We start from the raw sequence: 20129 nt of genomic DNA, 5'->3' as shown, positions 1-20129 counted from the left end.
AGACAGTGACCTGGTTTGTACATAATACTAAGCTGTGTTTTGGACAGACAGTGAGCTAACTATGAGTTGTTCTAGAGAAAAACAAGCTATGGCTTGTTTCTCCAAAGTTTGCTCTGATTTCCACCAGCTCTTGCTTCATGCTCTTGTAGTTTAGTGATCATCTGGGGAAGGCTGGTCAAGCAAACCGTAGTTAAGGAAGGGTGCTTGGTTTACATATAATGCCAAGCCATGGTTAAAAGAAATGGATGTTTGTGTAAGCCCAGCAACAAACTATGGCTTCAGATCAGCATTATCAGCAAGCCACTGGTTTTAGATGCTCTATGGTTCTTTAAACTCAGCTCCACCCATTGTTACAGCTTTTAATGATTTGTTGTTACACCATTTTCTTTTAAAAACATTAACCCCCTCAGTCATTGTAATGTTATCTTTAAATAACAGGTTGGCAGAGGGAAGGTTTCACTAATAAAGCAAGCACATTGAATTGTTTTTAGGGTTTTCAACCTGAAAATATCAGCTCCTGATGTAATATTGGATCTTTATAGTGAACAGAGAAATCCCGTTTTGCATGTATGGGAACCAGTAGCTCTCCAGATGTTGTTGAACTGATCACTGGCCATGCTTGTTGGCACTGATCTGAGTTGGAAGAAGAAGAAGGAGTCTCAAAGCGGCTAACATTCTCCTTTCCCTTCCTCCCCCACAACAAACACTCTGTGAGGTGAGTGGGGCTGAGAGACTTCAAAGAAGCGTGACTGGCCCAAGGTCACCCAGCAGCTGCATGTGGAGGAGCGGAGACTCGAACCCGGTTACCCAGATTACGAGACTACCGCTCTTAACCACTACACCACACTGGAATCTGCAGGTTTCCCCTATCTGCTGTACAACAGTTACATTGAGGGGGCAAGCCCTGATTCCCAACCACTCACCCACTAGTTTACTTTCTGTCTTTGTCCAGCCACTCTCTGACCACACTCTCTTGGAGTTACATCCTGAAGCCAGTTGAAGCCAGATAAAATTATTATAGAATCATAGAATCATGTGAGTAAGCGGATCCCCATCTACCACTTAAAAACAAACAAACATGTTATTGTAAATATAGAAAAAGCATTCATGATGCTATACTCATTCATCGTACTATAAATAACAAATAAAGAAGAGGTTATTCTAAACCAGAGGAAATAGTGAAAACAGATTTCAAACCTTCAGATTTTTCATTCCAGAAAGATTAAAAACCACACACATTCTCTGTTGGGCAGCATCTAGGATGGAGGAGTTCCTGATGGGGAAATAAAGAATTGGGTGTCACTAGAATTGCAACTTGCATGTGCATGTAAAATGCAACTTAGACTACATGCACACTGCAGTTTACTTTCCTCCTTGTGCCTTCTCACTACTAGTTTGGGAAGTAGCTTGCACATGGCTTTAGCCACAAACTGTATCTATCTTGGTGTTTGTACTGCCTTTTGATGGGTTCTCCCCCAAACCAGCTTTGATCTGAATATAGAAAAAGAACAACCTAGCTGCATTATAAGCTGGTAGGTAATGTGTACACAGCCTTGTTTAGTGAACAGTATGCACACCCTCCAACGTTTCTCCGATGAAAATAGGAACGTCCTATTCCATAATGATTTTACTGTTTATACCCCACACATCTTACTGGTCTGCCCCAGCCACTCTGGGCAGCTTCCAACATATATAAAAACACAACAGAACATTAAACATTTTAAAAACTGCCCTATACAGGATTGCCTTCAGACGGCTTAGGGGGTCGGATAATTCCATACACTCCAACATTTCTCCAACGAAACTAGGGACATCCTAAGGAAAAGTGGGACATTCCAGGGTCAAATCAGGAACTGGGATGGCTTCTCTAAATCAGGGACATCCCTGAAAAATAGAGACACTTGGAGGGTCTGCAGTATGAAACCAGTGACTGAAAAAGGACTGTGGCCCTGCTTCTTTGTATTCACAGCAGAGCAGTAGGGCACACATGTATGTAACATGCACAACTAGGCCGCAGTTGTAAAATACATTCCCAAGACAGTAAGTTCCATCTGCAACACCTACTTCTCTGAATAAGGAAATTTAGGCTGGAAGTATGTCAGGGATTACCGTCTAGCCCCACAATCCTAAGTGAAAATGCTTTGAAATAAAACCTATTGAATTTAACGAGAGATTTCAAAGTAAGGCCTATTGAAAGCAATGAAGCTTCTAAGTCATTATAATTAGGCATGGGAGTTCAGACCTGCTAACTATATGGTGAATTTCCCTTTTTTAACCAACATCTCCTGAAGTTTTATTGTTGTTTTTAATTACGTTTTATGGGTATTTATGGACTGTTTTTATTATATTTTGTATGTTGTAATCTGCCTAGAAATTCAGTATTAAAGTGCAGGCTGTAAATACCTAAATCAAACAAATAAGTATCAGCTTCTCGATGGGGCACACTCGGTTTTGAACTGAGCACCTGCTCTTCCACTTTGAAAGCAGACCTCTTCACTTTCGTTTATTTCATACAATTTATATACCCCTCGGTTGTAAAAAGAAACCTCAGAGAGGTTTACAAAAAGAATAAAACAATGAAATTATCAGTAAAAATAATTAAAAACAATTAGTTTAAGCATTCAAATGATAATTAAAATCTGCACAAGCTAAGAACACATTAAAACAAAGAAACATTCTACATATCTGGGTAGGATTGTTTAACCAAAAATGTTTTTAACAGCCACCCAAAAAGAGTACAGTGGTACCTCGGGTTAAGTACCGTATTTTTTGCACCATAACACTCACTTTTTTCCTCCTAGAAAGTAAGGGGAAATGTCTGTGCGTGTTATGGAGGAAATGCCTACGGGTGGCATGCCTACAGATTTTCTTCCTCTAAAAACTACGTGCGTGTTATGGTTGGGTGCGTGTTATAGAGCAAAAAATACGGTACTTAATTTGTTCCGGAGGTCCGTTCTTAACCTGAAACTGTTCTTAACCTGAAGCACCACTTTAGCTAATGGGGCCTCCTGCTGCCGCCGCGCCGCCAGAGCACGATTTCTGTTCATATCCTGAAGCAAAGTTCTTAACCCGAGGTAATATTTCTGGGTTAGCAGAGTCTGTAACCTGAAGCGTATGTAACCTGAAGCGTATGTAACCTGAGGTACCTCTGTACAGTGAAGGCGCCTGCCTGATGTCAATAGGCAGGGAGTTCCAAAGTTTGAGTGTTTCCGCACTGAAAGTTTGAATTCTTACAAATGCAGAACAAGTATTATGAGGCACCTATAACAGCACCAGCTCTGCAGATTGAAGCGGTTGTGTGGGCATTCTCGCCTCCACTGAGGTACTTTATTGGTGATATTGCTGTTGACAAACGGTAAATTGCCTGATAGCTGAGCTTGTTAGGGCTAGATCAAAAAGAGCACTTATGTGAAACAAATTGATCAGATGGGGAGCCGGAGATTAATATAAGTCGAAGTGGAATGTCACTAAAGCTGCGTGACTTCTGAAGCCCAACTCCCTGCTGCTTTACAAAATAAATAAATAAAATGTATTAAAAATATTCACGACCTGGTATTCCGCTATACACCTCAAGATGTTCTGTACTCTGCCACATTGGAAATCACCTTTCCAGAGTCAGCTCCTAAGTGTGCTTGTTTTGTAATCCAGTTAAGCAGTGCTATCATAACTTACACCTCTGCCATTGAATATCCAGCGGTTTTGCAGCCACCTACCCCTGGGCAGTCCTTAAAGACCTACCAAAAATGCTGGGACGTTTGCTTTTTAAAAAGAAAAATAAGACCACAATTCTAATGGTAGTGTTTAAACTTTATAGACGTGGAAGCAAAAGTAAAAGATAAAGCAGCGTGTGCCTACTCAGGAGCTTCAGATATGCTTTCACAAAAACTCGTTTGCCGTACTGTGTTCAGTTGTAACCTCTGGTATGTCGCCTCATGTTCTGTGCTACTCTCTGCAAGGAAACCAGTGTGTAGGTAGCTTTGGCCCAGGAAGCGAAAGCATACTACCTTCATATCCTGCTCTATACTAAATCTGCTGGTTTGTAATGACAGGTACCTGTCAAGGCTGTGCAGGCCAATAAATCAATACAGAAATCTTCAGCTTTTTGCCAGGTACAGCAAACAATAATGTTCGCTAGATAGCAGTTCCCAGTTTAAAATAAGCAAGTGTCCATAATCCATATATACACACAGGGGTTTTTTTAAAAAAAAGAAAGGATGAATCAGAGAAGAGATTGCAAATAGGTTTTCAGCAGATCAGTAAGAATGTTAGACTCAAATGGATCAATTTCGTTGATAAGCTCTGTACTCCCAGAACAGTTTGTACAAATGTAAAAGAAGACTGTTGGTAGTTGAAATATCCTATGATTTACATTCTTCTTCTTGGACCACAATTTAGTTACCCAGGACTGAATTGCATGGGGTTGGATCCAGGCTAAAGTTATTTGAACCTGGTTCTTGTTAAAATCAATGGGATTTGAGTTAAATTCTGACTAGTGACTGAGTAAATTCAGTGGAACCCAAGCTTAACGAACTTTGTCTGAACCCATTGATTACAGTGAAACTTTTGAAGCATGTTCTGAGGATCTAGGTTGTGAGGCTGAGATCTGAAGCTGCACTTTATTTGAAAATCAACAGTATGTAATTGCTCTGTTCATTAAAATGGTGCCTCTTTATTAATCAGGGCAGCAGAAGTTTTTAATGCAAGTGTTGGTAAAAACTGCATTAGCAAGCACCATCTTAAAGGAGGCATTCTCTCTTTTCACACATACAAGAGGAATGCCTTCTTTTAAATGATGCCAGCTATTGCATGTGTGTGCATTATCTAAAAACAAAGAAAATGTGCCTCTGCCTTGTTTCAGAAACACAGTGGTACCTCGGGTTAAGTACTTAATTCCTTCTGGAGGTCCGTTCTTAACCTGAAACTGTTCTTAACCTGAAGCACCACTTTTGCTAATGGGGCCTCCCGCTGCCGCCGCGCCACCGGAGCACGATTTCTGTTCTCATCCTGAAGCAAAGTTCTTAACCCGAGGTACTATTTCTGGGTTAGCGGAGTCTGTAATCTGAAGCGTATGTAACCCGAGGTACCACTGTACTAGGTTGGATTCAGGTAGAGGCCAGCAGACAGAGGTGTTGTTTTGTGAATTGTTGTACAAGCACATTGTGAAATGTCAACACACCTCTGGTTTTTAGTCGTCTTTTTCTCGCAAAAGGATCTTGCACTAAACATGAAAAAGCCATGTGTGGAGAAGCCCTTTGCTCCCGTCTAACTTAATGTTTTTACCTATATGCACATTTAACTGGTAGAGATATTAATCAATTAAACACATACAACTTATGATTAAAAATATTTAACTGGGTTGCAGCTCTAATTTAAATATATTGTTTGTCTAACAGAAGATGCAGCAAACCAAATGCATATATTTTGATAAAGAGCAAACACTTTGATCACTGTCTAGAAACTCAGGACAAGCATTTGAGGCCTTTTTGTGCCTGTAAGTCTGAGTTTGGGAATCTATGGTTATGCTACAACTTCCATGCTGGTTGGTGTTGATGGGAATTGGGAGTCCAACAATATCTGGAGGGCTACACAGGTTCTCTTTCCCTGCTGTAAATAGACCTTGGAGGCTGGGTATTGAGTGGTGTACTGCTGGTTGTTGTGCACAAGTTATACCTGCTTCAAATTTATTTATATTATGTTATATTTTATTTATTATTTTCATAGCCTGCCCCAAGCTGGTAAATATAAAAGCAGTGGAAGTTATCTGCAGGATAAATAGTGCTTCAGGATGAGAACAGAAATCGTGCTCCGGCGGCAGCGGGAGGCCCCATTAGCTAAAGTGGTGCTTCAGGTTAAGAACAGTTTCAGGTTAAGAACGGACCTCCAGAACGAATTAAGTTTGTAACCTGAGGTACCACTGTACACTGATACAGTTGCAGTACACTTTTATACTTCACAAATAAACAAATATTAACAAATAAACAAACTAATTGAAACAAAACTAAATCCCCCTCGCTCCCCTCAGTAGGTTTTTTGTTGTTGTTATTCTCTGTTCTTTTGATGAATAATTCATGGAGTAATTTTGAATAGATAATTTTGGCTGTAGAAATACAGCAAAGATTTAAAGGGTTGTGTTTTTCTTGTGTGTGTTTTTTTAAACACAGTTTAAAACTGTGTTTTACAGTTTTTTAAAACTGTGTATGGCTACAATCCATATCCTACTGAAGAGCAAGCTCCATTGAGGTTAATGGGACTGTCTTCTAACTAATAAACTAATAACTAGGATCAGCCTGTATATCAGGATTGGGAAGATGCTTGAAATTCATAGGGTTGCATCCAAACAAATCCTTTGTGTGCACAGAGTGAATTCTGCAAATGGAATTTCCATTTACTTTCTTTCCCCCAGTGTGCTCCCAAATCTGCCTAGGGTTCCCCCCCAACTCTCTAGAGTAGATTTTGGGGTGGGGAAAGAGATGGAGGGGTAGTTCAGTTTTGCTCACAGAAGTGATTTGGTGCAAGCAGCGATTTATCTCAATAAAATCCATAGTGTCGGGTTTTTAGCTTGGTGTTGATGTGCCTGGAGGTTTTTGTTTTTTAGCCCGGTGTGTATCAACCTTCATGTGTTTTGATGTCTTCAAGTCATGTGGCTATGTCACCATGATCCAAAAATTTCCTGCAGCTGTTGGAGCTCTGCCTCAAACGTGGAGTTTCCACATCCAGAAATGTTGCCCAGTTTATTTCAGCGAAGGCTGTCAATTGCACATACATTCCTTTGTGTGACACACACACACACAGATAGATAGATTGTATTGACGCAAACAAGAAATTTGGCTCACGTTGCCCACTGTTTTTCTGCTCTTGGACTCTTCAAGGCCAAGGCCTCACTTTATTGAACTCTGTGGGCCTTGCTTCTGAGTCAGTTTGCGTAAGATGGGACTGGCAGTGTATTAAGCATTAGTTGCTAGTTCATTCTCATTTCAGGAAAGTGTCACTTCATGATGTTGACATTACCCTCTTAAGGATTAGAAAATTATCATTCTGCTTCCAGTGCATATTTTTAGAATTTAAATCTTCTCTGTGAAGGAGTGAAACTGTTTCAGCCATTTTGTGTGCTTTGTTCTTGATTGTAAAATGGTTTCTTTTAGTTAGTTTGCTCTTTGCAGGAGGGTCAAATTTTCAGCCCTAGAATAGGAAAGTTAAGAGTGAAATGAAACAGTAAAATAAAAAGATGGGGCCAGGAAAGAAAGCAAAGAAATGGTGGGAGCGAGAAACCCACAGAGAACTCGGCTGCCCTTCTGATTGGCCAAGACATTGGAATAGGGAGCGGAAATAATGTATATAAGTAAAGCTGATAAGTACCGTTTGACCTTTGTTTGAAGAAACGAGAAAGCTACAATCAGAGAAAAGAAGCCAGGATGGAGAGGAGGGATGCAGTAAACCTAGACTCCAGAAGCTGAACTGAGAGAACTAATGACTTGAATAAGGAAACAATATAAACTAGGTTTATCTGGATGTGTTTTCCTCTTTTATATTTCAGGAGTGGCTCACCTAGTGGGCAGAGCTGCAGCAGTCGCCTCCCGGCATTGATGTCAGGTTTGGGGCCCTGCTCAACTTGGCAAGCCACTCCTGGTCTTTTTTTAAATTTGCTTTTTTGGTTAACAGTTCAAACTGTTACCATAAACCGGCTCACTTTATGTGTGGCCTTACTATTCACCCCATGCCTCCTGGCCAGGCCATGCTACCCAGAGAAATGGCTAGGCCACTAAATAAATGGTAGAGGTGAACATCCTGTTATGTGGAAGCAACCAGGGAATAAGGTATCTTCTGGGCGGTAGTGTTCAGGACCAAGGAAGAAAGGGCTGGATTATCGGGTTTTCTCACTTACCTGCTTCTTACGGTGCAGGGCAGGCTGCGGTCCATGGCTTCATACTCATATTTTCTTCTCTTAAATTTTATTACATATTTAATGGAAGCGTCTATATAGCTGCACATTTTATTACGGTATGCACATTTAGTATGAAGATGCAGGTTGCAACTCAAAACTCTCAAACTACACTGGTACCTTGGTTTAAGAACAGCCCTTTTACGAACTATTCGGTTTACAAACTCCGCAAAACTGGAAGTAGTGTCCCGGTTTGTGAACTTTAGCTTGGTCTAAGAACGAAATCTGAACAGTGGAAGGGCACCAGTGGTGGGAGGCCTCATTAGGTTTTGGTTTAGGAACGGATTTCCAGAATGGATTAAGTTCATAAACCGAGGTTGCACTATACTAGAATAAGGTACAAATACAAAAGGTGGTAGTCTAGAGAGGTGCTTTGGCCTACATATGCTCTAAAGGACTTTGAGAAGAAATTAAGTGCCAATCATTCATGCCAGAGAAGAAGCGCTTATCTGGGAAACATTTGTACTGACTAAGGGTGGAATCCTTGTGTTGGCTGGGCTTTCCAGCATGGCCACATCTTCTGCTCATAGTGTCCTCAGCCGAAGGGGCAGGGCACTGATCTGATCAGGTCTGATGCTGTCACATGATGGCAGTGAGACCAGCTTGGCCGCCAGCAGATCCACAACTGGTTCAGCCCCACCCTGAGAATGCCCTTTTTTTTACGCATCCCATTGGCTGTCACCAATGGATCTCCTGCCCACCTGCACCTTTGGCAGGTGGAAGTGGGAGATTGGCAGTGATGGAGTGACATGGGGCCACGTTCAGCCAGGGGAGGACGTGGCCACAACTAGCTTTTTAGCTAAATCAAGATCTGGGTGTTTGAAAACAGACCAATGATATGGGGGAGAAAACTTTCCATTCCAGTCCCTTATTTTTCCACCGAAAGAAATCAATTTCAAGAAGATTATTTGTTCCATCAACAGTTAGTAGCAATGGCAATATTGTGTAAGCTCTAAAAATGTAACTGATGATTTTCTGGATATTTTTCTTAGGTAGTGTGTTAGAGAGCACATAACATGTTTTATTGATTTTTAGATAGAGGTACAAACAAGTGCATATACAAAACCAAACTCAAATTCATAGTGCAAATTTGCCTAATTGGCTGTGCAGGTCAGATTAGCACCAAACCTAAAATTGTTAAAATTGCTAAAATGGAATGGAAGCATATCCTGTTGTTTACATATTACACTTAAGCTACATTTAAGTGTGCATTCTTTATTCTTGAATCAAATACTACTTACCGTTTATATACCTGCTGCTTGGAGAGAGTTATTTTTTTTAATCCTTCCCCAAAATAAATCAAACATGTTAAAGCAGATCACACTGTAAATATTTAGGGTGCATCAGAAAAGAAAACATCCAGTTCAAATCACAGGATATGGTAAAGGCTGCTGTTTAAATTTTAAATGTGAAAATTTTATTGAGCCCATGCAAGCATGTAGTTTTTATACATCGAAAAAGAGGGCTTGTATTAATGCTTATTAGGTAATTGATGAAAGATGCATTCCATACCTATATACAATATACATACATTGAATATTTCAGAATCTATGGAATGCTAGTAGTTTTTCTATTTTAATTCTTTTTAAAACCTTCCTGATGTTTAAAAGTCACACAGTAGCATTGTTATTTGTAATTTTCATGGGTTGTTTTAGGAAGAATGTCCATAGTAAGTAAAAAGCTGGTTGAGTTTGCCTAGGCTTTCTGTGATTGCAGAATTTTTATGTTCCATGGAGAGCAATAGTCAGTATATCAAAAAACCAAACTAGTGAGATTCCCATTGGTTTTTTGAAATACAGAGTATTGTGGTAGTGCTTTTGATCTATCATCCCACTCTGAAAACTGAATGTGTGGTTTGAGAAAACTCCTGGTTTCTTTAAAAAAAATAAATGCTTTATTTGCCATGCCCAGAGGTGCTAGTCAAAATTCTGGGGCGAACATTTAAACAATCCCCACCCCATAATATACATATATTAAATACATATGTAATTCTGATGCCTACTTTAGAAGGTTAGAATAAATTTATGGACTTGTTAAAGGTATTTCATAGGCTAGATAGAAGCCCTATCCACATGTTACTCTGTCATTAGGAGAAATCTCCACTACCTGTGTTAGACTGTCTGTCTGTTTTTGTGAAGTGTAGTGCTTAGGAAATAATTCCCTAGAAATGCGGACCAATGTAGTTGCAGGATTTTTAATTGCGCACAACAACTCAGAAATCTTTATGAAAACGTCCAATTTTTCATGTTTCAGATGGTGGGGAAATCTGTTTGCTAATACTCTACTACTATATAAATAACTTTTGAAAAAGCAGATACAAGTAATCACAGCTTCAACAAAATAAGGACAACATACTGTACCGAGTTTACAAAATATATTTGGTCAGAATATACATTAAGGCTGCCGTTTTGATCCCGCTTCTCTAGGAGTGAGCCGCAGGGAACTTACTTCTGAGTAGGCATGCCTTGGATAGCATTATAAGAGGCAATTTCATTTTGTAGTTAAAAGGGAACAAAAGGAGGAAAGGAAAACTAGACACATGCTTAGAACTGTAGGAGCCAGAAGTCCAAAATATTCTTTCAGTTCTGTTGTGTCTTTCTCTGCGTTGGAGAGGATGAGAGCAGCCATGCCAATTGTATTTTAAAAATCATTTTCCACACCTACAATTGCTGAGCTATTGGCCTGGTTTGGGAATATTTTTCCCCTTCAGTCAGCAGTAATGGTAATTGAAGCAGTTAATAAGGCAAGGCTTATCAATACATTTTGTCTCGTCACTGGCTCATAGCAACACTGCATTTAAATTCAGGAGATTCTGCAAAAGAATAATTTACAATTAGATAAGAGTGTCTTAGAGAATCCAATTTCACCCTTCACCTCCTTCCACTCATGCCCCTCAACTTTTGGCATTTACACCAAATGTTTGCCACAATACAATATTCACCACAGCTTATGATGAAGCTTTTATTATTACTAAGGCTTTTTATTAACATGCATTTTGGAGCACAAATCTCCTAACTTGCACACACTCTCTCTCTATTACTAAGTTATTAACCTTGAAGAAATTGGGCATTAATTCTATACAAGGGGCTTTTGCACATTTTGTTTCTTTTGCGGTTTCCATCAAGAGTAATATATTAATACAGTAGATCTTTAAACAGTTTAAACTGTTACAGTCTGTATATCATTACAGTCTATATAGCAGAACTTTTTTTTTTAAGGAAATATTTTTTCTTGAAGTGTTTGTTCTTACCCTTATGGTCACAAGACTGCAGCCTAAATTTTCGTTCCTTTGCATACTTACTTGGAAGTATTTTGTGTAAAGTTTAGAGTTGTTTGTATGATGACATCTGTAGAATAATGTATTATTAACATTGGCTCAAGAGAGCCAGTGTGGTATAGTGTTGGGATGTGAAATTAAGATGTGAAACTTCTCGAACAGTGATTTTGGCCCCTTCATAGGATTCTTGTGTGGATGAACTATATGCTACCTTAAGTTCCTTTGTGGAAGTCTGAGATTTAGACTACTGGCTGATTTGGAACGTCAAGGAATCAGTGTGATTGCTTGTAAAATAAAGATGGCAGAAGCTGTGAACAGCTAAGTTCACCTCCCACCCTAGTCAGTGCAAACATAGCAGTAACTGATCACATCTGCCCTATTTACTGGTATGGCTGATCGGAGACCATTTTTGAGGGAAAGCACACAGGATACTTAACATGGGACAGGATAATATCCCAGGCACTTTTTCTAAACAGTTGAATAATAATATGATGCTGGTGCCTGTGAATTAATTTCAGTTTTGTTTTCCCTGCCTGCTGAGCAGCTGACATCTAATAATCTAAAATAATCCCAGATCTGGGACTCAGTAGAGTTCCTTCTTCTCTCTCTCTCTTGTTAAGGTTTTGCCTCTGAAATTTCATTTTATCCATCGAAACCTTTAAACAAACCAGAACACACTGGTAAATTCTAAAAATGTAGGCTTTGATTATCTTTTTTATTTTATTATTTGTGTTGCATTCTTTTCAATATATCTACCCCAGTGGCAGCTTACAAACATTGTAAAAGACTGTACCCAGTAAAATCACAGGTATTTTTAAATTATTTGTAAAAGCCATGATTTGGAAAACAAAATACACAGGCCTATATTTTTCTGAAACGTGCACTTCCAGATCACTGGGCAAGCCTGCCTTGTAGCATGTGTCATCTCCGTGAAGTTCATTTCCCCCCTTTTGTTCTCTTTCCTTGTTAAATTTGCAAATAAAAAAAATGAATTTTTAAAAAAATCACTGGGCCATCCACCAGAATCGAAATATATGCTGGTTTAAGAATTTTACTGCTTGTAAACCATACTTGTAACTGCCATGGCATGCTCAGTTCTTGTTAGATGATAAACAAACCTTGGTGTTTGGGGTTCAGTTAAACAAAATAAGCCTCTGCGGTAGGCTCATGATAAAATACTGAAAAGTGGGCAAGGTTGAAAACTGTTGCTTTGGCTAGAGAAACCAAGGAAACCTGTTTATGTTATGCATGCTAAGCTGGAATAAGCCCCACTAAACTCCATGGCATTTTACTTCTGCGCAAGAAGTGTGCAAAGACCAGGCAACGTCAGTCTCATTTCATGGCTTCACTAATAAGAGACGTTGTTTGCTTTCATTTTTGCAGGCTCGCTCAGGTTGAGTAATCAAGCAGTGAGAAATCAACTGTTGTACATGCATGTGTCTGAGCTGCCTATTGCTCCCTCAGCTCCTTTCTCAAAATGATTCTATTGATTACTTGTTTTCATTACTTCTCTCTTCACTTCTCTTCTACAGTGACTTGTAAAATAAACTGGAATACTGTACATGCGTAATTGAATGGTTGTTCTACTTGAAGCTGCCGCTGAGTCTTCTTCTGAAGCCATTTTAATTTTAATTTACATTATATTTTCCCTGATGGCCCAAAACATTTCAGGGTCTGGAGCATATCAGTTTTAAAGAGTGATGTGCTCACTTTCTAGGATTGCGGCTTGCAACAGAAACCTAATTCAATTTTCTTTGCTGAGGCATTCAGGTCTCCCTTTAGCAGAAAACTGTAAATGAGATGTTAGTCACTGAGACTGCAGTGCAAGGGAATAAGCCTCGTTGAATTAAGTGGGACTTGCTTCTGAATAGACATGTATATGAGTCTCCTGTTGTTTACTCAGTCGCCACTCCTACTGAGCTTAGTCCTGAGTATTGAATTGCAGTGGTGCTCGGTAATGCATCAATACATCATCCAAAATCGGCTTGAAGTCCACATCGTGATAGGGTTTCATAATATTTGACATGGCAATAGATCGTAATTCACGATGTGTTTGTGTGCTATGTAAAAAAAACGTGATGTGGGAAAATCCGTGAAGCCGGTTATTCCTTCTCTCATGCTTCCTGCTGCCCTGTTGCTCTGTATTATAAAAGAACAGTTATAAAAATATGTTTAAGTAAAAATGTATCAGTTTTAGACCCCCGAAGTGGTAGCCGTTGCCAGGACATTACAGTTGTACCTCGGCTCCCGAACACCTTGGGAGTCGAACGTTCTGGCTCCTGAACAATTGAAAACTGGAAGTGACCGTTCCGCTTTTCAAATGTTCTTTTGGAAGCCAAACGTCTGACGGGGCTTCCACGGCTTCCGATTGGCTGCAGGAGCTTCCTGCATCCAATCAGAAGCCATGCTTTGACTTCCGGCTTGACTTCCGAGGTACAACTGTACTCCGTTCGCCTCTACATAGTTACATCCTTATTTCAGACATTGTGATATGTTGGTGATATATTTAGCTGGTGATATATCGCGATATTGAAAACTGGGCATCACTCAGTCCTAGATTGTATCCTTTGTCAGTTTGCCAGTGGCATTATATGTGTCCTGGGGAAAATGGGGCGACCTCATGACTGCCTACATGAGAGGCAGGATGAATTTGAAAATCAATTCCCGTGCCTTATTTTGGTCCATTCGTCATTTCTGCCTCATGGATCTCTTAATATTGGCGGAGCCCATGCCTGTGGGAAGCGAAGCATTTGGTGTTCCAAGAGATTTCTACATCCTTGTTAGGTTAAGCCTCAAGGTTCCACTCCGTTCCCTTATCTTATCAATCTCCAGCTGTTGCATCCCTCTATGAACGCACCTTGTTAATCAGCTGGAAACTCAGCTGAAGCATATGAGCGCCATCTTTTTTAGGCTGTAAGGCAGCCAGTGTCGTATCCTTGGGGAAAGCCTCATTCTTGCCACAATGAAAAATTTACATAGACAAGATTTCAGCACTGGGGTTGTAGCCTGGGAATTCTGAAGTGCCTTCGGGATGTGTCTGAATGCCGTCTTGTAAATCTGCCATTTTGTTTAAAGCGATGTTCTGTTACTGTCATGTGTAGAAGCAAGGGAAATACATATTTAGCCTGTGCTTTTCTTGTCTCGGTGTTTGTCTGTTATTGAGGGAAGTTAAAATACATTTTGCAATTGCACTCCATTACCCTGACCCCTTAGAGCCTAGGCAACACAATTGCTGTGCTACCATTTGACAGGTATTTTGATTGACTCTTGTTTGTTATTAAAACTAAATAGTGAATTTTGAAAGCATTTCAGGCAGTTTATTTCATGTGTAATTTAAAGCTACCTTTAATGGGAAATGTAAAGCCAGCTTCAGAGATGTTTTTAAAACTGGCAAGGTCAGATGCTCTATCCCTGATTAAAATGTGTGTATTAGAGACAGGGCAACCTACTGCTATCATGTTTCACCATGAAGTCAAGGTTGCGCTCGTCACTGTTGCTCTGAAACATGTGAAGCACTTAAAATAAGAGTAGTATTTTGGAGGGATAGAAGAATGTGTAATGCTTGGCTTTTGCTTTCTTATTTCTACCCTGCTTGTCTGATTTAAGGAAGTAGAATGTAGTGTAACTAACTAAATTCTATCATTTCCTTCCTAGTCTCCAGAGGGTGCTGAAGGCAAGGATGCCGCGAAACTAACAAAACAAGAGGCAAGTGTAACTCCTTCCTTCATTTCTCAACCATTCTTTATATATTGGTGACTTTATAAGACAAAACACTAGCGAGACAGTAGAGTTAGCTCACATGTGGCCAAAGTGCAACTTATCTGCTAGTACATGCAACTATCTCTGAGGGGTGAGTCAGGCCTGAAATAGTTTGTGTGCTGTGTCATTCATATTCAAAGTTAACAGTACAACGACTAACTAATATTCTGGGTCAATGAACAAAACACACACACACACACACACACACCTGTGACCCGATAATTTACACAAGTTAAAACAAATTTGCTTGCTGGGTGCAATTTTCTGCTGGATTTAAGAGAGCGACAGGAAACTGCAGACCTTCAAAACGTCATCTCCTGTTCTTCTGCATAGATTCCTCGATTCTGAAATACTATACTACAAGCACTGGCTGAATATATTTTCACTATGTCAGGTTCCTATTAGAAGACCGGACAAATGCTAGAACATTAGCAGTGGCCAAGTTTTTATCTGTGGTTGCTAGAACCAATAATCCCTATATTCTGAACGAAATGCTTGTTTAACCTGGAGGTAGGCTGTATGAATTGTGTATTGCTTTGTAACGATTGGTTGGGTCTCTGGACCGTAATAAAGGTTGATGATAATGATGAATATATTTTCAGCAATAAGAGCCATAAGAAAATAGAGAAATTAAACACTAAGATTTTGTGTGTGTGTGTATTGCTTGCTTTCAGATGGCAGCTGGCTGGTCTAGCTCCATCAGAGAGCACTCCCTTTGCATGCATGTTCAATCACTGGCATCTTCAGGTATCCCTGGTCTGAAACTCTGCAGAGCCTGTGACAGCCAGTGAAAATCTTGATATGGCAAAATCTGTTTTCTGGCCACATCAGAAAAGCGATTACAGAAAGTTCATTTACACAGAAGATATCGAAAAAGCCATGGTTTTACCCGTCTGTCATGACTTTATTATTAATATATAACGGGGAAGAAGAAGGACCCAGATACAACAGCAGATTATGGAAGTTTGTGGGACTCTTAATAGCTAAAAGAGACTTGATGTGGAAGATCAGTGACCAGCATCTTGGAAATTCTGTGTGCCACTGGGGTGTGGGTTTGTTTAGAGAAACCTGGTCCTGTTATTCCTTGTAGGGTACTTGCAGCCATGATAATAGACTGAACCAAGCTCTAATTATTTATTATTACACCAATTTTCTCACTAGCATGGCACAAATTGTGGCTGCATGGAATATACAACCTCAGCTGAGAGTCGTACTGTTTATTATGGATTATATATCATTGAAACGTTGTCTGAATGCCTTGGGAAGGCTTGGCTTTAAAAGCAGTTTATAAATGATGATGATGATGATATCACTAGGCAGTATAATGTGCTGCTGTTTAAATTCTGTAAGTTACCACTTCTGTCTCCTAAATCTGAGAATATGTACAAAGGCACCGTTGAGTTGGAAGACTTAACTCTAAGGGCATGTCTGCTCTACAAGTGAACTCGCTTCCGTCTGGCACTGCTTTTGTTCACTTCACTGGTCTGCTGCTGAGGCAGCCTGGATGCCCTGGTCTGCTCCTTACGACTGGGATAGTCTCCAGCTTTGGGATCTCTTTGGGGGGCAGCTTGAAGCAGCTTCTGCTGCCAGTCACAATCTTAAGGTTGTTTTTTGACAGCAGTCGCCTTATTTTGCATTTCTCTTACTCTTTAAAAACATTTTCTTCCTGGGAAGCACAGCTGATAGACTTGCGCAAATCAGACAGGTATGTAGAAAACAGCAGCATGGTGAGAGTTTATCATTGTTCCTGTTTCTATAAGCCTGGAACTTACGCAGGGCCTACGTTCTGGGGATTGCATCTAAAGTCAAAATAATGCATAGTTAAAACACATTGGGTGCAGGTGAAATTGCCAAAGACTTTTTTCCCAGATGCCCATCCCCGTTTTTATTTTTTTGCCAAGCACATAAAGCTGAATGCACGCAAGTTAAACACACATAAATTTCAGGCACACTGTATACAGTTCCATGCAGACTGTATTTATCAGGTAGGGGCCATAGTTCAGTGGCAGAGCATCTGCTTTGCATGCAGAAGGTTCCAGGTTCGATCCTCAACATCTCCACTTGGGGATGGGAATGTCCCCTCTGAAAACCAGGAGAGTCGCTGCCAGTCAGTGAGGACAGTACGGAATAGATAGACCAATAGTTTGACAGCTTCCTACACACAACTTTTTGCAGAATTGTGCAACCTTAACGCCTATACATGGGTCCATTTAGTGCCAGTGTAGATGATAGCAGGTGGGTGCAGGATATGTTTGTATAAGAGATGACACAGTGTGACCTAAGTAGCCAACAAAAACCCCAAACTTTTAGCACTTACACTCATTTAAAAGCAATCAATGCATTTAGCTAGTCTCCAAACTGCAAGCATTTTCGCTAACATTTGATTTACTTACGCACAGTAAGGGAATGCTTTTCCTGATCAGATCAATGTATGAATGTCCTTATTTTCAAAGAAGTTGCCAATCTGAAAGAACAAATTTTATTTACAAAACCAAGTGCCTGGGATAATTAACAATGAATTGCTTCTCTTCTGAAGCACTTTTAATGTTCTCTAGAGGGCATATTTGAACTTAAAAAACCTGAATGTTAATTGTGGAAATGAGAAATGTAAAAATTTGTGAAGCATGTGAGGGTAATTGGCTGGAGGCAAAGTTGCGTTGTGTAGTTGTTGTTTTTTTAACATGACTGTGTGGAAGAAAATACTTTTTTTCGAAACAAGAGTAAAAGGCTAACCATAGCTGCTGAATGAAATGGTCATTTTTTGGAAAAATGGAAAGTTACTTCAGCCTGACACTGGTGTGATAAAGTAGAATAATTCTCTTCGTTACTCTGACCTGGAGCTCAGTGCGCTGCGCAGGCTTATTTACGTCATGTGAAGAAATTTGGTTCTGGAGCTGAAAATTTATGGTCTGTGTGTGCTAAAAGGTGCCCTTCCGCAAGGCGAAGAAGGCCTCTTCAGTTTGCAGCAGCAGCTTTCCTGACTTAGTGCAAGATACTTGTGCGAGGAAAGCAAACCTTCTCAACCTCTTGAACGATATTCCTCTAGCTCTTGCACAGTAGTTCACAAACATCAGACTTGGCCAGAATTTCTTCTGCACATGCTCCTCCAGGTGCAACTCCATGTGTGCAACCATGTATGAGACGACTAGATTGAGATGCATGCATTTAGGAAAGAAAATGTGTTTTTCACACAAGTCCTGTGCTCATATCACATCATTGCTGCTTTGCCAGTGAAATGTCCAGTGCATGCCCATGCCTGGAAGGGGGAAGAGAAAATCCTCAACTAGAAAACACAAACATGGTACAAAAGCTACAGGCATGCCTCAGGTGGCACACCAAATACTAATATTATAGTGTTCTCCCTTTCCTGTTTCCTAAGGTGTGGTCAGCCCTGTCAGTTCCGACAGTACTACACAGAGCAGGGGATGCTTGCACCGAGATTGTCATCTGCTTATAGCGTGGGAACAGATGGCTAGCACTGTAAAGAGCTACCCCTGAAGGGTTATCTCTTCGGTGGCGCAGGAGTACTGTGTATGTCCCCTCCCCAGATGAATGTGACTTTCTCCCTCCTACTCAACCATGCCTGGCAGTTTCTCAAGCTTCCAATAGGCTTTCCATGGGTGGGACCGTGTCCCCATTCATGGTTCATTTTTGTTAGATCAGAAAAACAGCAGAATGTGCTGGTGGTGCCTGTGTACCGTAGGACCACAGCTGGCCTTCACCTGAAGACATGCCTTTTGCCATGGACTTTTTCTTGAAGGAGAGCTCAGTTGATGGGTTTGCTTTCTACAGCTGGACTTGGTGATATCTTAATAACCTTGGGTTGTTTGCATCTTTGCCCCCTGTTTTTATTATTTTAGTATTTTATTGGAGTGTTTTTGATATCATTGTTTCATGCCGAACTTTATATTATTGTTCATTGCCTTGCAATAAATTCTCTAAAAGCGTTAATTAAAATAAACAAATAGTACATTGTTGTTTTAAGTTTGGCCTGACTTACGTCACAGAGGAAAGCAAAAGTACTTCCGATTCAAAATTCCTCTAAATGAATGTGTGGCTTGATGCTTCACTCGCCAATCCATGAAGCCACAAATTCCCCTTAAAAATCATGGTTGTACTTTTCTCAGATTTTCCGCACAACTCTACCAGTTATTTACAAGTTACGACTTTTCAAGATCCTCTCCCACCAGATTCCAGTTTACAAAAGGAGCAGTAAATTAAAGATTCCGTGTCAGCACTGATGTTTTCTGATCATAGTATCAAATTTCAATCATTAGCATCAAGACTCTTTAGATTCCGTTGCAAAAGAATCCAAATTCCACATCAAGAAAGTCTAGTTTACTAGGTGTGCATTATTTATTCCCCAGTGTTTGGGTGCTCAAAGAATACGGCATTATTATTTTTAGAAAGCTCCAAAGACCACCAAGTCACTCTTACTTGGGCTTTGGGAATGGGGGTTTCAGATTTTGTTTGTTCATAATGTGCCTTGGAGCACAGTCCCAGAAATAATTTCCACTGATCTTGCCACAATAGGTTTCCACAAAGACTCTCCTCCCTGGAAGAGAGGGGAGTGGTTGTGGGCGGGAGCCCGAGCACCGCCCCTAGCAGGGGGCATTAGCTCCCTGCCTCCTCCTCTCACCTGGCTGGTGCCCACGCCCCCTCGGCAGGCATCCAACCAGGTGCCTTCGAGGGGGCGTGTTCAGCAGCCTTTTGCGGCGGCGCCAGCCTCTCCTCGGCCTCATTCTTCTCCATCCTCTCGTCGCGAGTCAACAGGACCCTCGTCTCAACTGCAGGAGCACAGCTGCCTTGGAGCACAGTCCCAGAAATAATTTCCACTGATCTTGCCACAAGAGGTTTCCACAACCGTAGAGAAACAAACAGGAAGATAAGATTGCAAAACGTAGTAAGCAAATAAGCTGAGCAAGTACATCGCGTACATGTAAAACAATAATCCCTCAGGATGCAAAGACCTTTGCATTTGGTAATAAAGACTTCTGTTGTCTTTCAGGTACATTTTATTTTGTTGGCAAATGAGTGACAGATTTTTGCCTTGTGTGGATGTGAACTGCTGCAAATCTACAAAGATGTTTTCTTTCCTTTTTATAGCCAACAAGACGATCTGCAAGATTGTCAGCTGTAAGTATTTATAAGAGC

General features: G+C 40.4%; 1 protein-coding gene and 2 long non-coding RNA genes across 10 annotated transcripts in view; 1 reads left to right on the top strand and 2 right to left on the bottom strand.

Annotated features, from left to right (window-relative positions):
* HMGN3 (high mobility group nucleosomal binding domain 3) overlaps positions 1-20129 on the top strand; it is a 29704-nt gene that overhangs the window by 3182 nt on the left and 6393 nt on the right. For 4 of the 7 annotated variants that reach the window (XM_083497438.1, XM_083497437.1, XM_083497435.1 and 1 more), the window contains exons 2-3: positions 14871-14921; positions 20082-20111. In XM_083497438.1, the coding sequence (XP_083353564.1) occupies positions 14871-14921; positions 20082-20111 (81 nt within the window). Of the gene's footprint in view, positions 1-7663; positions 7815-14870; positions 14922-20081; positions 20112-20129 lie in introns of those variants that run through there. The other 3 variants (XM_083497434.1, XM_083497432.1, XM_083497436.1) reach the window with 3 other exon arrangements.
* LOC310704241 lies at positions 6174-7631 on the bottom strand. Its single transcript, XR_014524671.1, has 2 exons — positions 7546-7631; positions 6174-7179 (listed from the first exon to the last, which is right to left on the bottom strand). It is a non-coding gene; the product is annotated as an uncharacterized lncRNA (long non-coding RNA).
* LOC310704238 overlaps positions 16858-20129 on the bottom strand; it is a 35662-nt gene continuing 32390 nt past the window's right edge. For both annotated transcript variants that reach the window (XR_014524667.1, XR_014524668.1), the window contains one exon: positions 16858-17439. This is a non-coding gene — a long non-coding RNA (uncharacterized lncRNA). The remainder of the gene's footprint in view (positions 17440-20129) is intronic.

This window comes from Podarcis liolepis (genome assembly GCF_965112155.1).
Source record: "Podarcis liolepis genome assembly, chromosome: 3".
Lineage (NCBI taxonomy): Eukaryota > Metazoa > Chordata > Lepidosauria > Squamata > Lacertidae > Podarcis > Podarcis liolepis.
Note: the sequence above shows the minus strand (reverse complement) of the source record. Positions and strands in the feature narration are given on the sequence as shown.